We start from the raw sequence: 26,183 nt of genomic DNA on the forward strand, positions 1-26,183 counted from the left end.
CAGGCTACGGCGTACGCTAGTACGCACAAGTATAAATCAGAGGCCGTGGACTGTTCCGGGTTCATGTCTGAGGAATCACTTTCATTCTAAATGCTGTTTACTTACTTCCATTGTTTGCACAATTTGTCTTTTATTTCGCTCTGTGCGTCGGGTGTTTGACGTTTTTTTTATGGGTTCTTCTGGGGGTTTCCTTGTTTCATGGCTGCCTGTAAAGAGGTGAATCTCAAGGTTGTATAATGTATACAGAGTTTGATAATATATTTTGAACATTGAACTTCAATTCTGCCATTGTCGGTGAGGAGTTTATGTTCTCCCCATGACCACAAGCTTTTCCTACAGGTGCTCCAGTTTCATCCCACATGCTGAAGATGTACGGTCAGGGTTAGTCAGTTGTGGTGGCGGAATCATGGCGACTATGTGGGCCGTGCCCAGCACATCTTCTACCCAAACAATGCATTTCACTGTATTCTTCAGTGTTTTGATATGCCTGTGACAGATAAAGTTCATCAGTAGATCTTTTGTAGTTTCTCCCTGTAACAGTGTGGTTTCCTTCAAGCGCCCCACGTTTCTTCTGCACTTCAAAGTTGAGCAGGTTAGTCGGTTAACTGGGCAGTGAGAGCTCGATGGGCTGGAAGCGCCTGTACTGTGCTTCCTCATCGAAATAAAACACCTAAGTCTTAACACGTTTTAGACTGAATTAAAGAACTGAACAGGGTGGAGCAGTGAGGGAGAGCAGGCATTAAAGCTCTCAGGAATGGTAACCCGTGGGGGGAGATGTGTTGTGGAGACACGAGGTTGGGCAGCATCTGTGGAAGAAAGTGGACTGTTGATGTTTTGGATCGGGACCCTTCATCAGGACTGAATGAGTAGAAGGGAGAAAGCCAGCGTAAAGGAATGTGGTGGAGCAAGAGGTGACAGGCTTCAGATGGGGGGGGGGGGTGCGGGTGTACTAGGGGAGGTCTGACACTGTTCATTCTCCTCCTGATCTACCTAGTTCCTCCTACACCCTTTCCAGCCCCCACCATCCTGTTTCATTCCCCTCCCCCACCCCATCTTCCTATCAGGTACACACTGCCCTCGCCCGTTCCCATCTGCCCTCCCCACCTCCCTCACTTGATTCCATGCTCCACCTTCCTCTCCCATCACATTCCACCATCTGCAGCCTTTTGTCACCTCCACCCATCACTTCTCAGCCTCTGTGGCTAATCCCACACTCCCTTTTTCCATCTGCCCATTATCCATTATCACCTGGATCCACCCATCAGCTCCCAGCCTCTGTCACTGTTCCCACTCTCCCCACCTCCATCATCCCTCCTCACCTGGATCCACCCGTCACCTCCCAGCCTCTGTCACTGTTCCCACTCTCCCCTCCTCCATCTGCCCATCATCCCTCCTCGCCTGGATCCACCCATCACCTCCCAGCCTCTGTCACTGTTCCCACTCTTCACTCCTCCATCTGCCCATCATCCCTCCTCTCCTGGATCCACCCATCACTTCCCAGCCTCTGTCACTGTTCCCACTCTCCCCTCCTCCATCTGCCCATCATCCCCCATCACCTGGATCCACCCATCACCTCCCAGTCTCTGTCACTATTCCCACTCTCCCTTCCTCCATCTGCCCATCATCCCTCCTCACCTGGATCCAATCATCACCTCCCAGCCTCTGTCACTGTTCCCACTCTCCCCTCCTCCATCATCCCTCCTCACCTGGATCCACCCGTCACCTCCCAGCCTCTGTCACTGTTCCCACTCTCCCCTCCTCCATCTGCCCATCATCCCTCCTCACCTGGATCCACCCGTCACCTCCCAGCCTCTGTCACTGTTCCCACTCTCCCCTCCTCCATCTGCCCATCATCCCTCCTCACCTGGATCCACCCATCACCTCCCAGCCTCTGTCACTGTTCCCACTCTTCACTCCTCCATCTGCCCACCATCCCTCCTCACCTGGATCCACCCATCACTTCCCAGCCTCTGTCACCATTCCCACTCTCCCCTCTTCCATCATCCCTCCTCACCTGGATCCACCCATCACCTCCCAGCCTCTGTCACTGTTCCCACTCTCCCGTCCTCCATCTGCCCATCATCCCCCATCACCTGGATCCACCCATCACCTCCCATCCTCTGTCACTGTTCCCACTCTTCACTCCTCCATCTGCCCATCATCCCTCCTCACCTGGATCCACCCATCACTTCCCAGCCTCTGTCACTGTTCCCACTCTCCCCTCCTCCATCTGCCCACCATCCCTCCTCACCTGGATCCACCCATCACTTCCCAGCCTCTGTCACCATTCCCACTCTCCCCTCCTCCATCAGCCCATCATCCCTCCTCACCTGGATCCACCCATCACCTCCCGGCCTCTGTCACTATTCCCACTCTCCCTTCCTCCATCTGCCCATCATCCCTCCTCACCTGGATCCACCCATCACCTCCGGGCCTCTGTCACTGTTCCCACTCTCCCCTCCTCCATCATCCCTCCTCCATCATCCCTCCTCACCTGGATCCACCCATCCCCTCCCAGCTCTTTCCTCCTCTCCCCTTTCTCTCCACTTTTTATACTGGCTATCTCTCAGTCTCGGTGCAGAGTCTCAGCCTGCAGTGTCCATTTCTCCACCCCTCCCATCGCTGCTGCCTGACCCACTGAGTTCCACCAGCACTTTGTGCGTGGGACCTATACTGTGCTGCTTGCCATCTTGTCCTTCTCCTCTGAGCAGCTGTGTTTGGTAGTTGTCTTTATTTACGGCCGTTGACTCAATCAGCACAAAAGCAGGCCCTTCAGCCCATAATGCTATGCTAACCACCTAGACTAAAATCTATCCCATTCACCAGCACCTGTCCCGTAGCTATCTAGGCCTTCTCAGTTTAAATGTATTTTGCAGTACTTGGCTTTGGTGACTTCATTCAGCTTTCAGCATAAATATCCCAGTGCCTCCACACTCCCCTCACCCTGGTGCTGCTCCTTGCCCCTCCAGGTCACGGTCCCTGTTGGCGTCACTATCGCTCCTGGCTGTGTGCTACCTTCTCCTGCTATTCCCGGCCTACCAGAAGCGGCGGGATGTCCGGAGGGATTACAGCATGTGGACCGGCAGCATCGCGGTACGTAGGAAGCCCGGGCTCGGTCTGGCCGTCGCCGGGGAGAGGGAGGTTGCAGGGGCGGGGCGAGCGCCGTGACGATGAGGATAGATGAGTCCAAGGGTTGGCACCGAGGCACACCCTCCTGGCATTGGTATTTGGTGCAAGAGTTTCACTCTACAAGGATCAGAATCAGGTTGATTATCAACAGCACGAGAGTTTCTGCAGACGCTGGAAATCCAGAGTGACACACACAAATTGCTGGAGGAGCTCAGCAGGTCAGGCAGCACCTATGGAGAGGAATGAACAATCAACATTTGGGGCCAGCCCCTTCATCAGGACTCAGGAAGAAGGGTTCTAATGAAGGGTCTTGGCTTAAAACATCGAATGTCCATTCCCCTCCATAGATGCTGTCTGACCTGCCAGATTTCTCCTGAATTCTGTGTACTGTTCAGGTTATTCATCACTGAAGTATAAGACCATAAGATACAGGAGCAGAATTCGGCCATTTGGCCCATCAGGTCTGCTCCAGCATTTCATCAAGGCTGATCCAATTTTCCTCTCAGCCCCAGTCTCCTGCCTTCTTCCTGTATCCCTTCATGCCCTGAATATATTGTGACGTAACACTCACAATGCGCTGGAGGAACTCAGCAGGTCAGTCAGCACCGGGTGAAAAGATTAGTCGACGTTTTGGGCCGAAACCCTTCGTCAGGACTGAAGGAAGAAGTTTGGGGAGGGTTTGAAGAATGCTGGTAGTTGGAAAAAAAACAGTAATTTGAAAGACAAAGGGGTGGGGGAGGGGAAGCAGGGAGGTGATTGGCGGGAGAACAATGTGCAGTAGTAGAAGGAGGTGGAACATGTGAACAGCCCCTTGGTAAATTCCTGCCAATCACCTCCCTGCTTCCCCTCCCCCACCCCTTTGTCTTTCAAATTACTGTTTTTTTCAACTACCAGCATTCTTCAAACCCTCCCCAAACTTCTTCCTTCAGTCCTGACGAAGGGTTTCGGCCCGAAACGTCGACTAATCTTTTCAACCGGTGCTGACTAACCTGCTGAGTTCCTCCAGCGCATTGTGAGTGTTCCTTTGACAACAGCATCTGCAGATTATTTTATATTGTACTATGCTGCTGTTTTGTGGCAGCAGCATAGTACAAGACATAAAAATGATTATAAATCACAGTAAGAATATCTAAAAAATAAATAGTGCAAAAGAGAGCAAAAATATTGAGAATTTGTGCATGGGTTCTCGGACCGTTCAGAAATCTGATCGCATGGGATACCGGGAAGGTTTCTGCCCATGATGGAGAAGGCTGAGTTACAAACCTCCGCAGCTTCTTCCCATCCCGTGTAGTGGTACCTCCACACCACTCAGCAATGAAGCACCCAGGCTGGAGTTGGTTAAGGGTTGTGGGTGAAGGCAGAGCCCCAACCTCACTGGGAGATCCGCATGGACCATTTGGCCTGCTCCCTGCTCTGGTTCTTCTCTCTAGCGTTCCAGGAGCAAACGGGTGTATGCACCGTGAGGTAGGGCAGTCTTCTCCCTGCGCTGGCCTCCTCACTCCATCACTTTGCACAGTCCTGCTCACAGCCTCTCTCCTCAGAGATCGAGGCCAAGGCCAAGAAAGCACGGCGCACCTCTACTTCTTCGGAAGGCGAAGGAAATTTGGCACGTCACCGAGTTTTGCAGACGCACCGCAGGACGCATCCTACCTAGATATGTCACACGTTGGTGTGGCAGCTGTTCTGCCCAGGACTGTAACAAACTACAGACGGTTGTGAACACAGCCCAGTCGACAATGAAAATCAGCCTCCCCTCCACTGAGTCCATGCGCAGCTCTCGCCACTTTGGGTGAGCTTCCAGCATTCCATCTGGATACATCACGGCCTGTTTTACCAACGGCGCAGCACGTAGCCGCAAAAAACGACAGAGCTGTGGGCACACACACCAGCACATCACAGGGTCCCTGAGATGGTGGGAATGGATTCAGCAGTGACATTTCACAGGTAGTTAGACAGGCACTTGCACAGAATGGACAGAGATGTGTAGGCAGATGGAATTAGTTTAAGTTGGCATCATAGTCTGCATAGACATTGGTGGCTGAAGAGTGTAATCACGTGTTGTATGTTTCTATCTTCTAATTAAAAGTCTTCTACCTTCTCTCCCCTCTCCTCCAACCCCTCTCCCACTTCCTCCCCTATTCTCCCTCTACACATCCTCTCCCAATCAACTTGCCCCTCCACTCCCCTCCTCCTCCATCACCCTGTCCTTCTTCCTCTGTTCCTTCTCTTTCCCCTGCCCCTCTTCCCCCCCCCCGTATCCACTCCACCTCTGCCCTTCCCCCTCCATTCCCCTCCCTCCCTCACCCTCCCACTCTCCACCCCTCCCTCCCTCGCTCTTGCCCCTCCCTGTCTGCAGCAGCTCCACAACAAAAGCCAGAGGATCGTCTCCAGCCGGTGCAAGTCAAACTTCAGCCGGTCCAAGCTCTCCGAGCTGTATCCCGGGAAACCGCTCGGCAGCATCCCAGTGTTTGTGGGCCGAGGCTCGAGCGCGCTGTTTGGCGGCCGAACTTACGGGCCTCCGTTCGGGTTCCGAGGCTGCGAGGAACAGCTTCGGGAAGCAGCCGAGCTGCTGCCACAATCTTCCGGGGGGATTCCGGAGGAACTGGTGCCGTCGGGCTGCAAGAGGTGCATCGTGGTGGGCAATGGGGGCGTCCTGGCCGGCAGCAGACTGGGCCCATTCATCGACCAGCACAGCATCGTGATCAGGTGACCAGCCTTTCACCAAGGCGGTGTCTCGCTAGAGCGCGATTACAGCTCAGTATCATTAGGCATGAGGCAGGCAAGTTCAGAGAGCTAAAGCTGAACTTTATTTATCACATGTACGTCGAAATATTGAAACATACAGTGAAATGTTTATATTAAATTGAAACAGCGAGGATTGTGCAAGTGTCCCCACGTTTCAGGCGCCAGGGTACCCATGCCCACAACACTCTATGTCTCTTGGAATGTGGGAGGAAACCAGAGCACCCAGAGGAAACCCACACAGTCACGGGGAGAACATACAAACTCCTTAAAGACAGAGTTGCGAATTGAATCCTGATCAGTGATCGCAGGCAGTGTAATGCAATTGTGCTAAACCCTGCTGAAGGGTCTCAGCTTGAAACATCAACTGTTTATTCCCCAACACCGATGCTGCCTGACCAGCCGCGTTCCTCCAGCATTTTGTGTCTGTTGCTCAGAATTTCCAGCATCTGCAGAATCGCTTGTCTTGTCAGTCACAGCAGAGGTTTACTGGATGTAATTAATTGCATCTGAAATCAGCTAGATTGCCAGCACACTTGGGGAGTGGGGGGGGAGAAACACAGAAAGGGGACAGAGGTTTGGGACTTGATCACATTGAATAGGTCAACAGGCTCGAGGGGCCAGGCTGCATATTCTTTCTCCCTTTCTCCTTGGCCCTTGTTTGTTTGAGTGCAGTTATTCAGGATCGGGAAATCTTTCTTTCTCTAAGCGTATGTTTCGTGCTTTATGAGAAATATTTGTTTACGCTATTAGAAATTGCTTATCTTTATATAATTTCAAACCATATTTCAGTCCACTGGAAATTGCAGTTGCTGGAAAATAATTGTGTGCATTTTGTTTTAATGACAAATCAGCACTTTACTGTTCATCGATGCAAAATGTTGGCTTCAAGTTATTTATTCTATGGGATTTCAAAATGTGGGTTTTGGGTTTAAATGTGAAGTTAAAACGTTGGATTAGTACAAGCTTATGGAATGTTTTTAGTGATGACAGGTTCCATTCTCTGTCTCTCCCCCATCAGGCTGAATAACGGGCCAGTGTCAGATCATTCCCGAGACGTGGGCACAAAGACTACTCTGCGCATTGTGTATCCAGAGGGTGCTATCAAATTGCCTCAGGAGTACGACCCAGACTCGTTGTTGGTGGTGGCACCCTTCAAATGCACAGACCTTACTTGGTTAAAGGCGATGGTCCGAAAGGAGCCACTGGTGACTAAGTGTTTCCGTTCCCCGATGAAATGTACCTTTTCTTTCAAACGTGAAACTTTGTAAAGAGTAAAGCTGCTGTTTTAAGAAAAAAAAGGGGCCACACTAGGAGAATTTTGTGAATTTCTGGTCGCCCCATTTACAGGAATGGGGTGGAGGCTTTGGAGAGGGTGCAGACGAGTTTCACCAGGGTGCTGGCTGGATTAGAGGGTTTGAGCAAAAGGAGACATTAGACAAACTTGGGTTCTTTCCCCCGGAGTGCTGGAATCTGAGAGGAGACCTGATAGAGGTTTATAAAATATGACAGGCATTGAGTAGACAAAATCTTTCTCCAATGGTCAAATACCAGAGAATATGCAGAGAGGGGGAAAGTTTAAAGGAGATGTGCAGAGACTGGCAGGGGCCTGGAACAGGCTGATAGGAGGAGTGTTGCAAGCAGATACAACAGTGAGTTTCAGAGATTCATGAAAGTGTTGAGACCTGCACTGTTACCATAGCCTCCCATACCCCTACCATCCATGGACTTATCCAAACTTCGGTTAACCATTGAAATCAAGCTCCTATGCATCACTTGTGCTGGCAGCTCATTCCACATTTGCACAACTCTCTGAATGAAGAAGTTTCCCTTCATGTTCCCTTTAACCGTTTCACCTTTCACCTTTAACCCATGACCTCTGGTTGTAGACGCACCCAACCTCAGTGGGAAAAGCCTGCTTGCATTTACTCTATTTACACCTCATAATTTTGTATAACTCTATCAAATCTACTCTACTTTCTAAGGAATAAAGTCCTAACTTATTCAGTCTTTCCCGGCAACATCCTTGTAAATGTACTCTTTCAACCTTATTTACATCTTTCCTGTGGGTAGGTGACCATATCGCACACAATGCTCCAAATTAGGCCTCACCAATGTTTTACACAACTTCAACATAATGTACTGAAGATCAATGTGTCAAAAGCTTTCTTTATGACCCTATCTCCTGGCAACATTATCTCCTGTCTTGAACTCATTCTCCTGACTAATGAAGGCCAATATATCATACACCTTCTTAACCACACAATCAACATGCTGGGTTATTTTGAGCAATCCAAGATCGCTCTGTTCCACTATGCTAAGAATCCTGCCACTAACCCTGCACTTTGCATCTTCTTTTATCAATCAAACATTGGATATGTTACCAAATGGAAAAAGGGATTAACATAATCAATTGAATTAGTTCTGACAGAGTTGGAAAGTCCTCGCAACTACATGTTTAAAATTTGTTTGTTGTTCTTGGAGTGAATATCACGGCCAAGACCAATATTTACTGCCTGTATTGCTTGCTGGCATCTGCACATTAGTGGCTCTGGAGATACTTAAAGGAGAGAATGGATACACTGGGCCTGTTTTCAACTCAAGTTCAAGTTTATTGTCACCTGACTATACATACATGTGAACCAAACGACCCCCTGACCATGGTGCACCCACAAAACATATGTCACACACACCACATAAACCAAGCTATTAATAAGTTAATAAAGTATTATTCAAAATGCAAGTAGTGTATAGCACAGATGAACAGCTCACTGTCCTAGTGATCAGACTTTGATGGTGGCAGGGTATTCATTCGTCTCACATCCTGAGGGAAGGAGCTGTAACCCAGTCTGGCAGTCCTAGTCCTGATGCTCCTGTACCTCCTCCCCGATGGCCAAGGGTCAAAGAGATTGTGGGATTCAACCTTTTGTATACAGAGGGTGAAGGGTGATGTCACAACTAGTAGGGAGGGAGACCCTGATGATCCTTTTGGCAGATATTACTATCCTCTGTAGGGCCTTGCAGTACTCTTGATGGTACTCCTGTAGAAAGATGTTAGAATGGGAGCAGGGAGTCTTGCATGTCTATAAGAAATAGGAGCAGGAGTCGGCCATCTAGCTCATTGAACCTGCTCCAGCGTTTAATAAGGTCATGGCTGATCTGGCCATGGACTCATCTCCACCTACCTGCCTTTTCCCCATAACCCTTAATTCCCCTACTGTGCAAAAATCTATCTAACCTTGTCTTAAATATTCAAGATTCAAAAAACTTTATTATCATTCTAACCGTACATCAGCTCTGCAGGGCAGAATGAGACAGTGTTTCTCAGGAGCAGTGCAATCATAACGTAACAAACGCAACACTAAATAATAAACATAACAATAAATAGTAAAACACAACAGCCACATGTCAGTTAAAATCAAGTTATAAGTGTCCAGTGCAAGTTAAAAGTGTCCAAAGCAGAGTCAGGTGGAGCAGCTATTTAGCAGTCTGACTGCCTGTGGGAGGAAGCTGTTTAGTAGCCCTGTGGTTTTAGTTTTGATGCTCCTGTAACATTTGCCTGATGGCAGAAGAACAAACAGTTCATGGAGAGGGTGTGAGGGGTCTTTAATGATGTACCGTGTCTTCTGGAGGCATCGACTCTGATAGAGGTCTTGGACAGAAGATAGGGAGACCCCAATAACCTTCTCTGCTCCCCTAACCACCCTCTGCAAGGCTTTTTTGTCAGCAGCACTACAGCTGGAGTACCAGGTTGTGATGCAAAAGGTCAGCACACTCTCAACCACGCCATATTTACTGAGGTAGCCTCCACTGCTTCTTTGGGCAGAGAATTCCACAGATTCACCACTCTCTGAGAAAATCCTCATCTCCGTCCTAAATCTACTCCCTCAAATCTTGAGGCTATATCCCTTCAATCTCCTCAGAAAGTGTAGACGCTGCTGAGCCTTCTTCACTAGTGAGGAGGTGTTGTGGGTCTGGGTAAGATCGTCCATTATGTGCACACCAAAGAACTCTCCCCTGTAGTATAGGAGGCTGAGTGATTTATCAAAGTGTGTAATATCATGAGGGATGTAGATAGTGTGAATGGTCATGCTCTTTTTTTTCCCTGTGATAGTGGAATCTAAAATTAGATAACACTGGTCTGAGGTGAGAGGGAAAAGACTTGGAGGCATCCAGAGGGCAACTCTGTCCACAGAGAGGGCGGTGGGTTTTCACACGGGGTGAGCTGCTGGGTGAGGAGGTAGAGGTGGGCACAGTTATGATGTCTAAACTCAACCTAGACAGGCCCCCAGCTATAAATAGATTACAGCACTATGGGTCCAAGGGTACAGCATGGTAGCTTAGCGGTAAGAGCAATGCCTCACCACACCAGCGACCCGGGTTCAATTCTGCCGCTGTTTGTAAGGAGTTCCTACGTTGTCCCTGTGACCCGATTGATTGATGGCCCTGTGACATTGGCTGATGGTCTGATTTGCAGGAAAACTTTACAAACTTCACCATCTCGCCCTGTTTTCTCTCTCCAGAGCCTTTGGCAGAAGTTGTGGTTTTGGCAATCGGTGCCCGAGCTGATCCCTTTGGAACCGCACAATTATCGGATCCTAAATCTGGATATCATTAAGGAAACAGCGATAAACTACCTGGGCTTTCCAGAACCAACCTATATCTGGTGGAGATGGAATCAGGTACTGGTTTTGCTCTTCACCATCACTCTTTTTTTTTAATGTACTGTTAAAAGTTCAGAGTAAATTTACTATCAATGTGCATATATGTCACCATATACAAACCTGAGATTCATTTTCTTGTGGGCATTCACAGTAACATACAAAAACCACAATAGATCACACCCAACAGGACAGACCAACAACTAATAGAACCATAGAACATTACAGCACAGAAACAGGCCTTTTGGCCCTTCTTGGCTGTGCCGAACCATTTTTCTGCCTCGTCGCACCGACCTGCACCTGGACCATATCCCTCTAACCCTCTCATCCATGTACCTGTCCAAGGTTTTCTTAAAAGTTAAAAGTTTACCACTTCATCTGGCAGCTCATTCCACACTCCCACCACTCCCTTAACCCATATCCTCTGGTTTTTTTCTCCCCTTGCCTCAGTGGAAAAAGCCTGCTTGCATTCACTCTATCTATACCCATCATAATTTTATATACCTCTATCAAATCTCCCCTCATTCTTCTACGCTCCAGGGAATAAAGTCCTAACCTATTCAACCTTTCTCTGTAACTGAGTTTCTCAAGTCCCAGCAACATCCTTGTAAACCTTCCCTGCACTCTTTCAACTTTATTAATATCCTTCCTGTAATGTGCAAAAGAGGCCAAACTATGCAAATACAAAAAGAAATAATAATAATAAAGTAATAAATATCAAGAACATGAGGTGAAGAGTCCTTGAAAGTAAGTCCATAAGTTGTGGGAACAGCTCAATGATGAGCGAGTGAAGATATCCCCTCTGGTTCAAGAGCCTGATGGCTGTTCCTGAACCTGGTGATTTGGATCCTGGGGCTCCTGCACCTTGTTCCTGATGGTAGCAGTGGGAAGGGAGCATGGCCTGGATGGTGGGGGTCCAAACTGATGGATGCTGCTTTCCTGTGACAGCACTCTATGATCTGTAGACGTGCTCACTGGGGGAGGACTTTACCCATGATGGACTGTCTTGTATCTCTTCCTTTTTGAAAGCTGTTCCATTCAAGGACGTTAGTGCTTTCATATCAGTGTGTGAAGTGTCACGTGACCAGCAACAACGAATATAAAATTGAGTCAGGTTTTAAAAACAAACAAATATTTATTAAAGCAACACACATCAAAGTTGCTGGTGAACGCAGCAGGCCAGGCAGCATCTGTAGGAAGAGGTGCAGTCGACATTTCAGGCCGAGACCCTTCGTCAGGACTAACTGAAGGAAGAGTGAGTAAGGGATTTGAAAGTTGGAGAGGGAGGGGGAGATCCAAAATGATAGGAGAAGACAGGAGCGGGAGGGATGGAGCCAAGAGGTGGACAGGTGATTGGCAAAAGGGATACGAGAGGATCATGGGACAGGAGGTCCGGGAAGAAAGACAAGTGGGGGAGGGGGGACCAGAGGATGGACAAGGGGTATATTCAGAGGGACAGAGGGAGAAAAAGGAGAGTGAGAGAAAGAATGTGTGTATAAAAATAAGTAACAGATGGGGTACGAGGGGGAGGTGGGGCATTAGCGGAAGTTAGAGAAGTCAATGTTCATGCCACCAGGTTGGAGGCTACCCAGACGGAATATAAGGTGTTGTTCCTCCAACCTGAGTGTGGCTTCATCTTTACAGTAAAGGAGTTCGTGGATAGACATGTCAGAATGGGAATGGGATTTGGAATTAAAATGTGTGGCCACTGGGAGATCCTTTTTATTTATTTATTTATTTATTTATTAAACTCTGCTCAACAATAGCGAAAAGTATTTACATGATTAACTTAACTGGAAGTTAACTGCTATGTGGCAACTCTAGAACAGTTCTTAAATTGGTAAATTTGAACTCAGTCCTTACAGTGGCAAATTCAAACACAGTCTTAAAATGGTAAATTCGAAAGTCCAAGTGATTTACACAGTCAATAAGGAAAGACTTCTCTGGAAATGGATTTCTTCGAAGACGTGACATTACTGCTGATTCTCCAAAGGATTCACGATGAAGGAAATAAAATGGCTTAAAGGAACTGACCTTTTCCTGGCGAATGATCACTGCAAAAACCTTCCTGATCTTACAGGGGTTACCTCAGATGCAGGTCACTATTTCTTATCGAAGATTCAATAAGGTCGATCCTGTATTAAACTGCCGAACGACACCAACCTTACTTGATCCTTCAGGTTCCCGTACTTTAATAAGATCTTCACTCTCCAATACTAGACTTACAATAGAAAGTAAAACTCCACTTTAAAACGAAACTGTGTCATGAGACGAATACGCAGCATAACGGAGTAACTGACGAATTAAATAATGAATCAAGCTGCGTAATGACAAGGGTTTTCCCCGTTATATACTTGTTGAGAACATGTCATCACGTGACCTCACACTGGCGGGAAAATCACATCACCTCACCATCACAAGACAATTACATCATGCTCAGAAGATACTCAATTATATCACGGTCATAAGACAGTCACAAGATACCCACGAGCTATGTAACAGATACAACCAGTCAATATACTCCACCACACATCAATAGAGTTTTCTCAAAGTTTTAGATGGCATGTTGAATCTTCACAAACATCTATGAAAGCAGAGGCACTGTTGTGCTTTCTCCCTTCTTTGGAGGCTTTAGTAATAATCTTTCAAAAATCAGTAGATTCTGGAATGGTTCCCAAGGACTGGAAAATTGGAAATGTCACTTGACTCTTTAAAAAGGGAAGGAGGTAGAAGAAAACAAATTATAGGCCAGTTAGCCTGATGTCAGTGGTTGGAAAGATGTTGAAGTCTGTTGTTAACGATAGGGAGGGAGATTCGATGGTACATGGAAGCATATGATAAAACAGGTCGAAGTTATTATGGTTTCCTTGAGGGGAAATCTTGCCTAACAAATCTGTTGGAATTCTTTAAGGAAATAACAGGCAGGATAGACAGAGTCAGCGGATGTTATTTACTTGGATTTTCAGAAGGCCTTTGACAAGGTGCCACACGTGAGGCTGCTTTACAAGATAAGAGCCCATGCTAATACAGGAAAGATACTAATATGGATAGAATATTGGCTGACTGTGAGGCAGCAAAGAGTCAGAATAAAGCGGGCCTTTTCTGATTGGCTGCCAGTGACTAGTCATGTGCCGCGGGGGTTGTTGTCGGGACTGCTTCTTTTCACGTGTGTGTCAGTGATTTGGATGAAGGAATTGATGGCTTTGAGGCCAAGTATGCAGACAATACGAAGGTAAGTGGAAGGGCAGGTAGTGTGAGGAAGCAGGGTGTTTGCAGAAGGACTTAGACAGATTGAGGGAATGGGCAAAAAAGTGGCAGATGGAATATAATGTAAGGAAGTGCATGGTTATGCACTTTGGCAGAAGGAATAAAGGTGTGGAATATTTTTTAAATGGAGATAAAATTCTAAAATCAGAGGTGCAGAGGGACTTGGGAGTCCTCATGCAGGATTCCCTAAAGGTTAACTTGCAGATTGAGTCAGTGAGGAAGGCAAATGTAATGTTAGCATTCATTTTGTGAGGACTAGAATACAAAATGCAATGAAGTAATACTTTATAAGGCGTTGGCCAGACCACACTGAGCAGTTTTGTGTGCCTGAATGGGCTGTAATTGGAAAGAATCCAAAGGAGATGCACGGGAATTATCCCAGGAATGGAAGGGTTAACATATGAGGAGTGTTTGATGGCTCTGGGACTGTATCACCAGAGTTTAGAAGAATGAGGAGGGAACTCAATGAAACCTATCAAAGATTGAGTCTGGTGTAGTGTATTTAAGATTCAGTAATATTTGAGTAATGTTGTTTCATTAAGCATTCTTTGTTTACAAAATTCATTAGATTATGAAGACACGCAGTCCTCTTTTATTGTCATTTAGTGATGCATGCATTAAGAAATGATACAATATTTCCCCCGGTGAGATATCACAAAACACAGGACAGACCAAGACTGAAGAAAAACTAACAAAACCACATAATTATAACATATAGTTACAACAGTGCAACAATACCATAACTTGATGAAGAACAGGCTATGGCACAGTAAAAAGTTCAAAGTCTCTCAAATGTCCCACATCTCACGCAGACGGGAGAAGGAAGAAAACTCTCCCTGCCACGCCGACCACAATCCAAATCTGAGTCATCCGAAAACTTCGAGCCTCCAATCAGCTCTCCGACACCGAGTACCGAGCACCATCTCTATCCAAACGATTCGACCTCAATCTCGGTCACCAGCAGCAGGCAAATCTGGGGATTTTGGGGCCTTCCCTCGGAAGATTCTCGATCGCCCAGTAACAGTGGCAGCGAACCTGCGTTTCAGAAATTTCTCCAGATGTTCCTCTGTGCTTTCACGTCTGTCTCCATCAAATCAGAATTGTCCACTGCCCCTATTTAATGGATACGATATCATTTTCATTGGAGGGCTGTGCCGGGTTATATATAAGTATGCGAATTGCATACATCATTCTTGCCATCACATCCTATGTGACAGCTCACTAAAGAAAACTAAGTACAGTATATAAGTTCACATTGGCTCCTGTAATTTTCCCTCTTAGTTTCTGGAGTTACAAAACAGAACAGTGGCAACGAAGAAGTTTTAAAACAAACCCAAGACTACTATTTACTTTTTAAAGCACTGCAACTTTTTTCTTCAGAAGGGGAGAGAGACATTTGAGTTATAACAAAAAAGGTGCAGTTTTTTTTTCAGTGGGGAGAGACACATTCCAGATTATCAAAACAAGGCAGAAAATAGATGAAGTTCACAGGTTCATAAACAGTGAGTACCCAGTGATAATAACAATAAGAAACAAATAAAGAGCAGAAATAGCTGGCTACATTAGAAAGATAGACAAATTCAATTACATAACAGGTAACTAGATGAGATATACTGAATTAATTGAGCAGTATTTTAAAGCAAATGAAATAGCCAATTAGAAAGGAGTGCCAGGTTTGCTGAGCACAATAGGTGGAAAAGCGTACAGATTGCTTAAAGGTTTGACTGCTCCAAGCAAACTAGCAAAAATGAGCTTTGATGATATCATGAAAGTAATGCATAAACATTTAGAAGCAAAACAGATTGTTGTAGATGTTTTAGGTTTCATAATCAGAATCGAAAGAAAGGGAAGTCCCTTTCAGTTTATGTGGCTGAATTGAAGAAATTGCCCGAGCATTGTCAAATCAGCAATGGGCTTAATGATGCACTGAGAGATTGTTTAGCTTGAAGATTCTTACGAGAAAGCATACAAAAACAACTTGTAACCAAAGCTCACCTCATATTTAAAAGAGCAGTTGAAATGTCTGTATCGATGGAAACAATAGCCAGAGATGCAATTGAGTTTCAATCAGGATTGAAAGTTAGATGAACAAAATTGCAACATCTAAGCAGAAACCTGCATGGCCAAACAAATTGTGTTACCATTGTGGCAGAGGCTTACATGCACCAAGAGCAATGTAGACTTAAAGGCAATACTTGCAGAAAATTCAGCAAACCAGGACATGTGAAAAAGAGCATGTTGGGCAGACAAAAATAAACGGACTGCTCAGGGAAGAGAAAAGAATTTAAAAAGTCAAGTTGCAATTTTAAAAAGAGCACTAATCTGCATACTATTGATGAAAAAAAATCTGATAATGGTATGAGTGACACAGGACTGAGAGGCCTTGAGATTTACAATGTGAAAACTAACAAGAGACGAACAACATGGCTTACACCAGAAGTGAATGGCAAATTAATTAAAATGGAGCTGGACTCTGGCTTAGCTGTTCCAATCACTGCACAAAATGAGTTTGCACAGCATTTCAAAGATGAAGCCTGCAGATACCCAGATAAGAAATTATACTAGAAAAAAGTCAACTCCTGTGGGAATGACATTTATAACAGTGAAATACAGCAACCAACAAGCCACTTGGGGCTTGTACTGTATGTGGTAAAAACAGGAGGGCCAGCATTGAGGGGTTGGGATTGGCTGAGAGAACTACAACTTGATTGGCGATCCATCCACCATTTGCACGCCACATCCCCTGCGATAGAGTCAACTGAAAGTGAATGAAGAAAGTTACTGGATGATGCTACAGCAGTGTTGATGGATGGCATTGGAAAACTCAGATGTATCAAGGGTTAAGTAAAAGTGCCAGACCCAAGTTTAACAAAGCCCGTCCAGTTCTTTATGCCATCTCTGATAAAGCTGCCAGTGTGGTAGATCGCATGGAGGCTGAAGGAATTCTTTCCAAGATTGAGTGGAGCCTATAGGCAATGCCTAGAGTACCAGTAGCCAAGAAGGATAAGTCCGTCAGGATCTGTGGGGTTTTAGGCTCACCACCAACCCAGAATTGAAATTTGATCAACACCCTCTGCTCAGGATAGAGGATATTTTGCAAACCTTCCTGGAGGGAAGCACTTCAGCAAAGTGGCCATAGCTGAGGCCTACCTACAGATGGAGATGGAAGAAGAGTCCAAAGTGTTTCTCACCATAATCATTTACAAAGGGCTTTATCGCTATAATAGGCTTATTTATGGAGTAGCATCAGCACCTGCACTCAGGCAGAAAGCTATGGACCAGGTACTAGGTAGTACCTGGATGACACCCTTGTTACGGGTGAGGATGACGAGGAACATCCCAAAATCTGAAGACATTGTTGAACGATTAGAAGATTATGGACTCAGAGCACAATGCAACAAATGTGAATTCTTTAATCCAAACATCACTTACAACGGTCACATCATTAATGCACAAGCATTACACGAAGATTACGCCAGCGTTCTGAAGAGATTCAAGCAGTAGTGGATGCCCTAAGGCCAAAATACATGTCACAGTTGTGGTCTTTTTTAGTATTTGTCAATTACTATAATAAGTTCCCGCCAAACCTGGCATCTGTGCTCGACCCCTTTAACTCACTTCTACAGATCGGGAAGAAATGACAATGGACAAACACGGTGAGATGGTTTTCCAAAGGGCAAAAGAAATGGTGACATCAGACACTGTATTCACACATCATGATCCACATCGCCCAATGAAGTTTGCCTGTGACGCCTCGCCTTATGGTATAGGTGCAGTCATGTCACATGTTATGAGTGATGGAAGTAAAATCCCAATAGCCTTTGCATCACGTTCGCTTACTGCTGCAGAGAAATATTACGCACAGGTTGACAGAGAGGCCTTGTCCGGTTTGGGATGTCAAACGTTTCAACCAATGGGAGAGAGTTTCCCCACAGTACTGATCATCAACCACCTGTGTCCATTTTCGATCCACAGAAGGACATTTCACTAACAGCACTCTGCACAAATGCGGAGGTGGGCTCTGTTTCTTGGAGAACACAATTTCAAGATCGAATTCAAGAGAACAACTACTCATGGGAATGATGATGGATTGTCCCATCTACCCTTGGAAATGGAAATACCTTAATAATCTACAAAAGAGGAAACTCCTCTTGACATTTTTTTTTAGGTTATGAAGACACACAGTCCTCTTTTATTGTCACTTAGTAATGCATGCATTAAGGAATGATACAATATTTCCTCCAGTGTGATATCACAAAACACAGGACAGACCAAGACTGAAAAATCTAACAAAACCACATAATTATAACATATAGTTACAACAGTGCAACGATACCATAACTTGTTGAAGAATAGTCCCTGAGCACAGTAAAAAGTTCAAAGTCTCTCGAAAGTCCCACATCTCACACAGACGGGAGAAGGAAAAAAACTCTCCCTGCTATGCCCAACCACAATCCGACTCTGAGTCATCCGAAAACTTCGATCCTCCGATCAGCCCTCCGACACTGAGTACGAGCGCCATCTCTATCCAAATGATTCGACCTCAGTCTCGGTCGCCAGCAGCAGGCAAAGCCGGGGATTTTGAGGCCTTCCCTCCGAAGATTCTCGATCGCCCAGTAACAGCGGCAGCAAACCTGCGTTTCAGAAATTTCTCCAGATGTTCCTCTGTGCTTTCACATCTGTCTCCATCAAATCCGAATTGTCCACGGTCTCTATTTAACGGATACGATATCATTTTCACCGGAGGGCCGCACACGTGCAGCGCGCTGCTATCTCTCCTCCCGCTGACCATTTTCTCCCTAATGCAAATTTAAAGTCTGCTTATTACAGCAGAGATGATCCAAAGGGAAATCAGAAAAGACTCAACACTGTCTCAGGTCTACATGGCAACTCATGATGGCTGGAATGTGCAGCAGAAATTCCAGTTCCTCCATTTTTACTAGCACCAGGACGAACTTGCTCTTGACGGGGTTTGCCTTATGTGAAGATTGAGAGCTGTGGTACCATCCAAGCTAGAGCTAATGTGTTGGATGAGCTACGTGCCAGTCATCTAGGCGCAGTCAAAATGAAAGTGTTGGCTCGTAGCTTTGTCTGGTGGCCTGGGATAGTTCAGCAGATCGAGCAGCTTGCCATGCACTGTTTGGGATGCCAACATGTCCAGAAGATGTCAAGAGCAGCACCTCTCCATCCCTGGGAATGGCCTGCATTGCCCGAGCAGGGGATTTATGTGGATTTTGCTGGACCACTCACGGGCACAAATTTCTTGTTTGTAGTGGATGTAGGTACAAAGTGGCCAGAAGTGCTCCCAATAGCCTCCACTACAGCCTCGCACACTGTTGATGTGTTGAGAAGCCTCTTTTCAAGGACTGGCTAAGAACCTATCAACCTCTGCCTTAAATATACCCGAAGACTTGACCTGCTCAACTATCTACGGCAAAGAATTCCACAGATTCTTCACCCTCTGATTAAAGAAATATTTCCTCACCTGAATGAATGTCCTTCAATTCTAAGGCAGTGCCCTTGGTCCTAGATGTTTTGTAACTCAAGAAACTAGTCAAAGGAAAAACATTGGAGCCCGGATGAACTTGCCTACATAGTTTTTCTTTAGTGAGGTGCTCCCATATGACATGGTGGTGTAGTGATGGATGCCATTGGTGGTGTAGTGATGGATGCCATTCACAATCAGTACTTCTTACATATAATGAATTGCATAAACAGACAAAGAATGCTTAACCAAACAACATATTTACATTGTGCTCCTGACACAGCATTGCAAAACACTTGATCAGCGACAATGGATCACAGTTTGTTACGAAATATTTCAGTCATTCCTGAAAAAGAATGGAATAAGGCATATTACATCTGCACCGTACCACCTGGCTACAAATGGCTTGGTGGAAAGATTCACCCAAAGTGTAAAGAACACACTGTGAGTAATGTCAGCAGAACACACTAACACTGAATCAGAAGCTCGTCAATTTCCTCCTTGCCTACTGCATTGCGGCACACTCCATAAGCAACAAGTCACCGGCTACACTGTCCTGGGTCATCGCTTGCACTCACACCTGGATCTCTTCAAACCCAATCTCAGAGGGAGTATGCAGGACCAAGAGCTGAGACAGACTGAGGGCTTCTCACACCAGGAGGTTCGGTTTCACTCCTGGACAAGCAGTCCTGGTGAGATACAACCCAGGAGATCCAAAGTGGATACTTGGTGTTACGTACCCCGTAACTGGGTTGCCAAACCAGCAGAAATGGACCACTCAGCTGGAGTCTGGATTATTGGAACTAAGAAAGTTTTATTAAAGAAGTAAGCAACACAGTACTCTAATAGTAAGGATATAAATGCAACAGGTTAGCAATGAATAAACACACATGTACACAGAACTAGGATAATAGGGTCAATCAGCTCTATCGCAGTCTAGGGGTAAAATGTTCAATCACAAGTGACAGAGTTCAGTTTAGTTCAGTTCGCAGTAATCGCCGTCGTGCCGTTGGGGAGAGAGAGAGCGAATGCTGATATTCAAATCGGATTCAACAGACCTTTGATATTCCTCGCAGTTAGCTTTCGGGCGAGCCCTTTGTAATGTCTTCTGAGGTCACCGACTGTGACCCCTCCGTTTTCAGATACGATCGTTCCTCTGCGGTGAACCCGGCACCCAGGCAAGGGTGGACACACACACCAGGTTCCTGCCGACCGTATCTTTCCACCCTGTGCGTCTATGGCCAGTCCCGCAATCAATCCTCCAAAAACTCCCACCGACTTGTGGGGGCACACTGCTTCCAGGGTCTCATTACCTTGTGGTGTCGTGTGTGGTGTCTCAGCGAACGTGCCCCTTTTTATCCCCCTGCTGAGGTATCGCCTGTCCATCACACTTCAAACAGTTCAGGGTTCAAAAGGAGCCGGTCTTGACAATACTCAGACCGGTGTCTCCTTCCGTTAAACTCTCTCGTCTCTTCATTAACATTTCCAAATGCTGCTCCATTGTCTTACTTACCTCTCTCTCCTGAAGACAGGTGGCAGATCAACTGTTGATCCCACTGGTGCCAGCACAGGACAGTTAACATCTTAGTCTATGTGTACTTTTGTAACCCTCTTTCGTCACACCCCTCCCCTTTAAGGATTTTTACCAGGGTAAAAATTATAAGCATGAATACATTATTAGATACACACAAATATACATCTTCATCAGCTATTTGGCTAATACAGAGAATTTTAAGTTGTCAACACCTTGACAGACCATCAGCAATCACATTTTCTGTTCCTCTTATATGTGTTATTTTAATAATCCTCTAAGACCAGGCTCCAACTTAGCAAACTTCATAGTGGCCGTAAACACTAATGAATTGTGATCAGTGTCACTTCTCAGTGGTTTTCGCCCCAGACACAGATAACAAGGGTCGTCCCATACCAATTTAGTTTTCTTTCACAAGGGCTTAGTAGGAGGGGGAGGGGTAGTACCTGCAAAGTTATTGCAAAACTTCCTACGGTACCCCACCATCTCCAAGAGCCTTCTGAGGGCCCTCTTGTCTGTCGGGGTTGGGATGTCAGAGATAGCCCGCACCTTAGCTTGCATCGCTGCCAGCTGCCCCTGTGTTACCACAATTCCCAGATAAGTGACCTCGTGTGGCCAAACTCATTTTTTTCAAGGTTCACTATCAAGCTGGCTTCAGACAGCCGTATTACATCGCCAATATACACTTCTGTGTTCTTTAGCCCTTTCGTCACTGAATTACTCATTTTATAGGAATGTTGCTCACTAGGCTGACCTAGCGTAACAAACACCACCCAACGTCCCAGTTCTTTGCATCGCCTCGGGACAATCAAACACACGTGCGCGACCCATTTAATTAGCTCTCCTAAAGGGTCGCTTTGTTCGGGGATTAAGGGAGAGACCTTATCAGCAGAGCTGGCCAAAACAATAGCCTTCTCCCATCTGGTCGGTACCATACTCATCTTTTCAAAATGGGTTTTCCCCTTATCAGGTGGCACCCTAGCTTCATTGATTTCCGCGCTAACACCGACTAGGTTTGTTAGCATATTAAAAGCCTGTGACTGTCTCAGTTCGCGTCTGCAATAATCAATAACATCCTTCCTCCTGTGCAGCCAGAAAAACTCTCTCATGGCTCTGCTGACTGTTTCCTTCAGCACTTCAAACTGTTCACCGAGGGGTACCTTGTGGGCCAGGTTAAAAATCTCATCCCCATAACTCTTTTGCACCACCCCCCATTCCTCATCTGCGGTACTTGGTCTCCCTTCCTTCCTTAGCACCTCCCCCTTCACACCATAATTCACCGGCCCCCTTCCTAATTCTGTTTCACAGAGAGCTGTTTCCTCGTCTCGCTCCTGTGCCTGTATAAAGTCCTTCTTTTCTAATGATAAATCTACCTTAATTTCCCCACTTCCTCCTGTTTCATTACGCTGCTTCTTTTCACTTTCTACCCCCTCCTCCTACAAGGCTGGTAGAAACATCTCAGCAGTCTCTCTGGACATACAGCGAGTCACTGCGCAAACAGGATGAACCTGTGAGTCCATGGGCGGGGCCTCTGCTGGCAGGCTGACCTGTCAATCTCCCTGCCGAGAACACAATTCCCCCGGCGAGGTCATTACCGAGCAAGACTTCCACGCCTTTCATCAGTAATTCGGACCTCACCCTGATCGTGACTAGTCCAGAGACCAAGTTGCTTTGTAGGTGTATCTGGTGCAAAGGGACTGCCTCAGTCCCTTTTCCAATGCCTTTTATGACCCTGACTTTCCCAGTCTGGGTCTCTGAACTAAAGTCTAACACACCCTTTAATATCAGTGACTGACACGCTCCCGTGTCTCTCCAGATCCACACTGGAACTGGGTTTAACCTTTCCTTCACCGACACCAATCCGGCCGAGATAAACCTCTCATGCCCTTCCTGAACTTTGGCAGACCTGTTCTTCCCTAGCGGTTTGTTTACCAGCTCGATACAGCCAGTCAAAATCGCCGTTTTTCCTTTTCCCTTTTCCTTCTTTGGGGCAAAGCACCTGGACGCAAAGTGTCCGACTTTCCCACAATTATAACAGACGACCCCAGGAGACTTCCTACCAGACTGCTCCTGGTCTATCTTATCCTTCTCACTAGTCCCCGGCTTATTTTCTGAGTTTTCTGGCGGACTCTCCCCGCCATCCTGACTACCCTTCTGGTAGCCTTTACTCGGGACAAACTTCATTTTATGCGTCAATGTGTACTCATCCACTAACTTAGCAGTTGCGGCTAACGTGGCTGCCTCTTTCTCATCTAGGTAGGGTCTCATACCCTCAGGGACACAACCTTTAAACTGCTCAATCAGGATCAGCTGTAGCAGTCTGTCATAATCCCCATCTACCCCTTTCGAGGTGCACCAACGCTCACAATCTGTCTGCATCTCACGGGCAAACTCTAAATACGTGCGGTCCCACTGCTTCCTCGCATTCCGGAACCTCTGCCGGTATGCCTCCGGGACCAACTCATAAATCCTGAGGATGGCCTCTTTCACCACCTCATACCTCTGGGCATCTTCCACGGACAAAGCTGAGTAAGCTTGTTGGGCTTTCCCTTTCAGTACACTCTGAAGCAAAACAGCCCACTTATCCCTCGGCCTGTCCTGACTTGTAGCAACTTTTTCGAAATGGAGAAAGTACCAATCCACATCGGTATCATCAAATGGGGGAACCAGCCTAACCTCCTGGGTCGCCCTGAACCCTCCACCTTGGTTCGGCATGGGCCCCTGCTCTGCCATCATCTTTAACCTCTCCAGCTCGAATTCCCTTTCCCTCTGTTTCTCTTCTCACTCCAACTGTTTGTCCCTCTCTCTCTCTTGCTGTTCTAACTGTCCCTCTCTCTCTTGCCATTCTAACTGTTTCTCTCTCTCTTGCCATTCTAACTGTTTCTCTCTCTCTTGCCGTTCTAACTGTTTCTCTTCGTGTTCTAGCTGCCATACCCGGAACTCGTGCTCGAGTCTCAGTTTTTCAAGCTGCACCTGTACCGCGTCTCCACCAGGTTTTCCAATAGATATCACCTCCAGCTCCCCTTAGGGAAACATACCTTTAGATACATAGTGCTCTATGATAGCTCTGTGTATCTCCTCTCTCCTCATTGTCGACTTCCCCTTAACAAGATTCAACCATTTGGCCACAGCTGCCAATTCCGCTTTCCTGGCATCCTCTAATGCCTCCAAGGTCGGCGCCTTTAGAAATTCCCCAATCTCCATTTCTGCTGTTTGCCTTTTCTTTCTTTCGGGAATTTTAACCCAATCAATTTACCCTGTCCCAAATTTAGCGTTCAAAATCATGGACGAGAACCCCACTTAGGTTACGTACCCCATAACTGGGTTGCCAAACCAGCAGAAATGGACCACTCAGTTGGAGTCTGGATTACTAGAACTAAGAAAGTTTTATTAAAGAAATAAGCAACACAGTATTCTAATAGTAAGGATATAAATGCAACAGGTTAGCAATGAATAAACACACATGTACACAGAACTAGGATAATAGGGTCAATCAGCTCTATCGCAGTCTCAGGGGTAAAATGTTCAATCACAAGTGACAGAGTTCAGTTTAGTTCAGTTCGCAGTAATCGCCGTCGTGCCGTTGGGGAGAGAGAGAGAGCGAATGCTGATATTCAAATCGGATTCAACAGACCTTTGATATTCCTCGCAGTTAGCTTTCGGGCGAGCCCTTTGTAATGTCTTCTGAGGTCACCGACTGTGACCCCTCCGTTTTCAGATACGATCGTTCCTCTGCGGTGAATCCGGCACCCAGGCAAGGGTGGACACACACACCAGGTTCCCGCCGACCGTATCTTTCCACCCTGTGCGTCTATGGCCAGTCCCGCAATCAATCCTCCAAAAACTCCCACCGACTTGTGGGGGCACACCGCTTCCAGGGTCTCGTTACCTCGTGGTGTCGTGTGTGTTGTCTTAGCGAACCTGCCCCTTTTTATCCCCCTGCTGGGGTATCGCCTGTCCATCACACTTCAAACAGTTCAGGGTTCAAAAGGAGCCGGTCTTGACAATACTCAGACCGGTGTCTCCTTCCGTTAAACTCTCTCGTCTCTTCATTAACATTTCCAAATGCTGCTCCATTGTCTTACTTATCTCTCTCTCCTGAAGACAGGTGGCAGATCAACTGTTGATCCCACTGGTGCTAGCACAAGACAGTTAACATCTTAGTCTAGGTGTACTTTTGTAACCCTCTTTCGTCACATTGGGAAGATTAAGTGATACTTGGGAAGTGAAACACTGTCCTACACAGTTCAGATTGTGTCAGATAGCATCTGGAGACGCCACATTGATTAGTTGAGAAGAGCAGATCAATTCTTAAAGAAGAAAAATGTCCAGAGCTGTAAGAACCATTTTTGCAGTGCCTGAGTTAACTCCCACAACCACCACAGGGGAGGCCCTGAACCTGAGTTTGTTTCAGCCGCAAGCTTCACCTACCAAGCAAAGTGACCCCCTTGTCAGATGCAACATTCTCCCACAAGAGTAAGAAATCCTCCACAGTGATTAAATCTTTAGGCCTAAATGTGACTAGAAAGCAATATGTTACAAATTTGAGTTGAGATGTATTCTGTATTGAGCTGGAGTCTGTAACTAAGCAAGAAGTGTCATGTGTTTAGTATTTCAGTAATATTTGTGTGATATTGTAAATATATTATTTGATTAAGCATTCTTTTCTGTTTATACAATTCATTATGGGTTATATGTAGGAAGTGCTGATTGGGAATGGCATACGAGATTACACCACCATGACATAAGGAAAGCTAATTAGGCAAGTTCATCCCAGCTCTGTGCTTTTCCTTTCAATTAGTCTCTGGAGTTACAAAACATCTAGGACCAGAGTACACAGCCTTGGAATTGAGGGACATCCATTTAAAACAAAGGTGAGGGAACAGTTCTTTAAGCAGAAGGTGGCAAATCTGCGGAATTCTTTGCCACAGGCAGCTGTACAGGCCAAGTCATTGGGTATATTTAAGGCAGATGTTGATGGGTTCTTGAGTACTCAGGGTGTCAAAGGTCGCAGGGAGAAGGCAGGAAAATGGGGGTGAGAGGAATAAGAAATCAACCATGATGGAATGGTGGAGCAGACTCGATGGGCTGAATGGCCTAGTTCTGCTCCTTTGTCTTATGGTTTTATGGTAATGGCGCTTACCTGCTGGACACAGGACTGATCCACTGAAGTGATAACACTGAGGAATTTAAAGTTGCTGAACCTCTCCACCTCTGATTTCCCCCAATGAGGACTGGCTCAAGGAACTCTGGGTTCCTCCTCTTGAAGTCAACAATCAGCTCCCTGGTCTTGCTGACTTTGAGTGAGAGGTTGTTGTTCTGGCACCCCTCAGCCGACATGCTGGCTCATCACCTCCTTCGATTTGGC

The 26,183-nt window shown here is 46.3% G+C and overlaps 1 protein-coding gene across 5 annotated transcripts in view; it reads left to right on the forward strand.

Moving 5' to 3' along the window:
* The window catches only part of LOC140185594 (lactosylceramide alpha-2,3-sialyltransferase-like), a 40,841-nt gene that overhangs the window by 8,647 nt on the left and 6,011 nt on the right, over nucleotides 1-26,183 (forward strand). For 4 of the 5 annotated variants that reach the window (XM_072238978.1, XM_072238980.1, XM_072238979.1 and 1 more), the window contains exons 3-6: nucleotides 2,970-3,093; nucleotides 5,486-5,835; nucleotides 6,893-7,079; nucleotides 10,395-10,553. In XM_072238978.1, coding sequence (XP_072095079.1) covers nucleotides 2,970-3,093; nucleotides 5,486-5,835; nucleotides 6,893-7,079; nucleotides 10,395-10,553 — 820 coding nt within the window. The remainder of the gene's footprint in view (nucleotides 1-2,969; nucleotides 3,094-5,485; nucleotides 5,836-6,892; nucleotides 7,080-10,394; nucleotides 10,554-26,183) is intronic. The other variant, XM_072238982.1, reaches the window with a different exon arrangement.

The sequence above is a fragment of the Mobula birostris genome, chromosome 21 (assembly GCF_030028105.1).
Source record: "Mobula birostris isolate sMobBir1 chromosome 21, sMobBir1.hap1, whole genome shotgun sequence".
NCBI lineage: Eukaryota > Metazoa > Chordata > Chondrichthyes > Myliobatiformes > Myliobatidae > Mobula > Mobula birostris.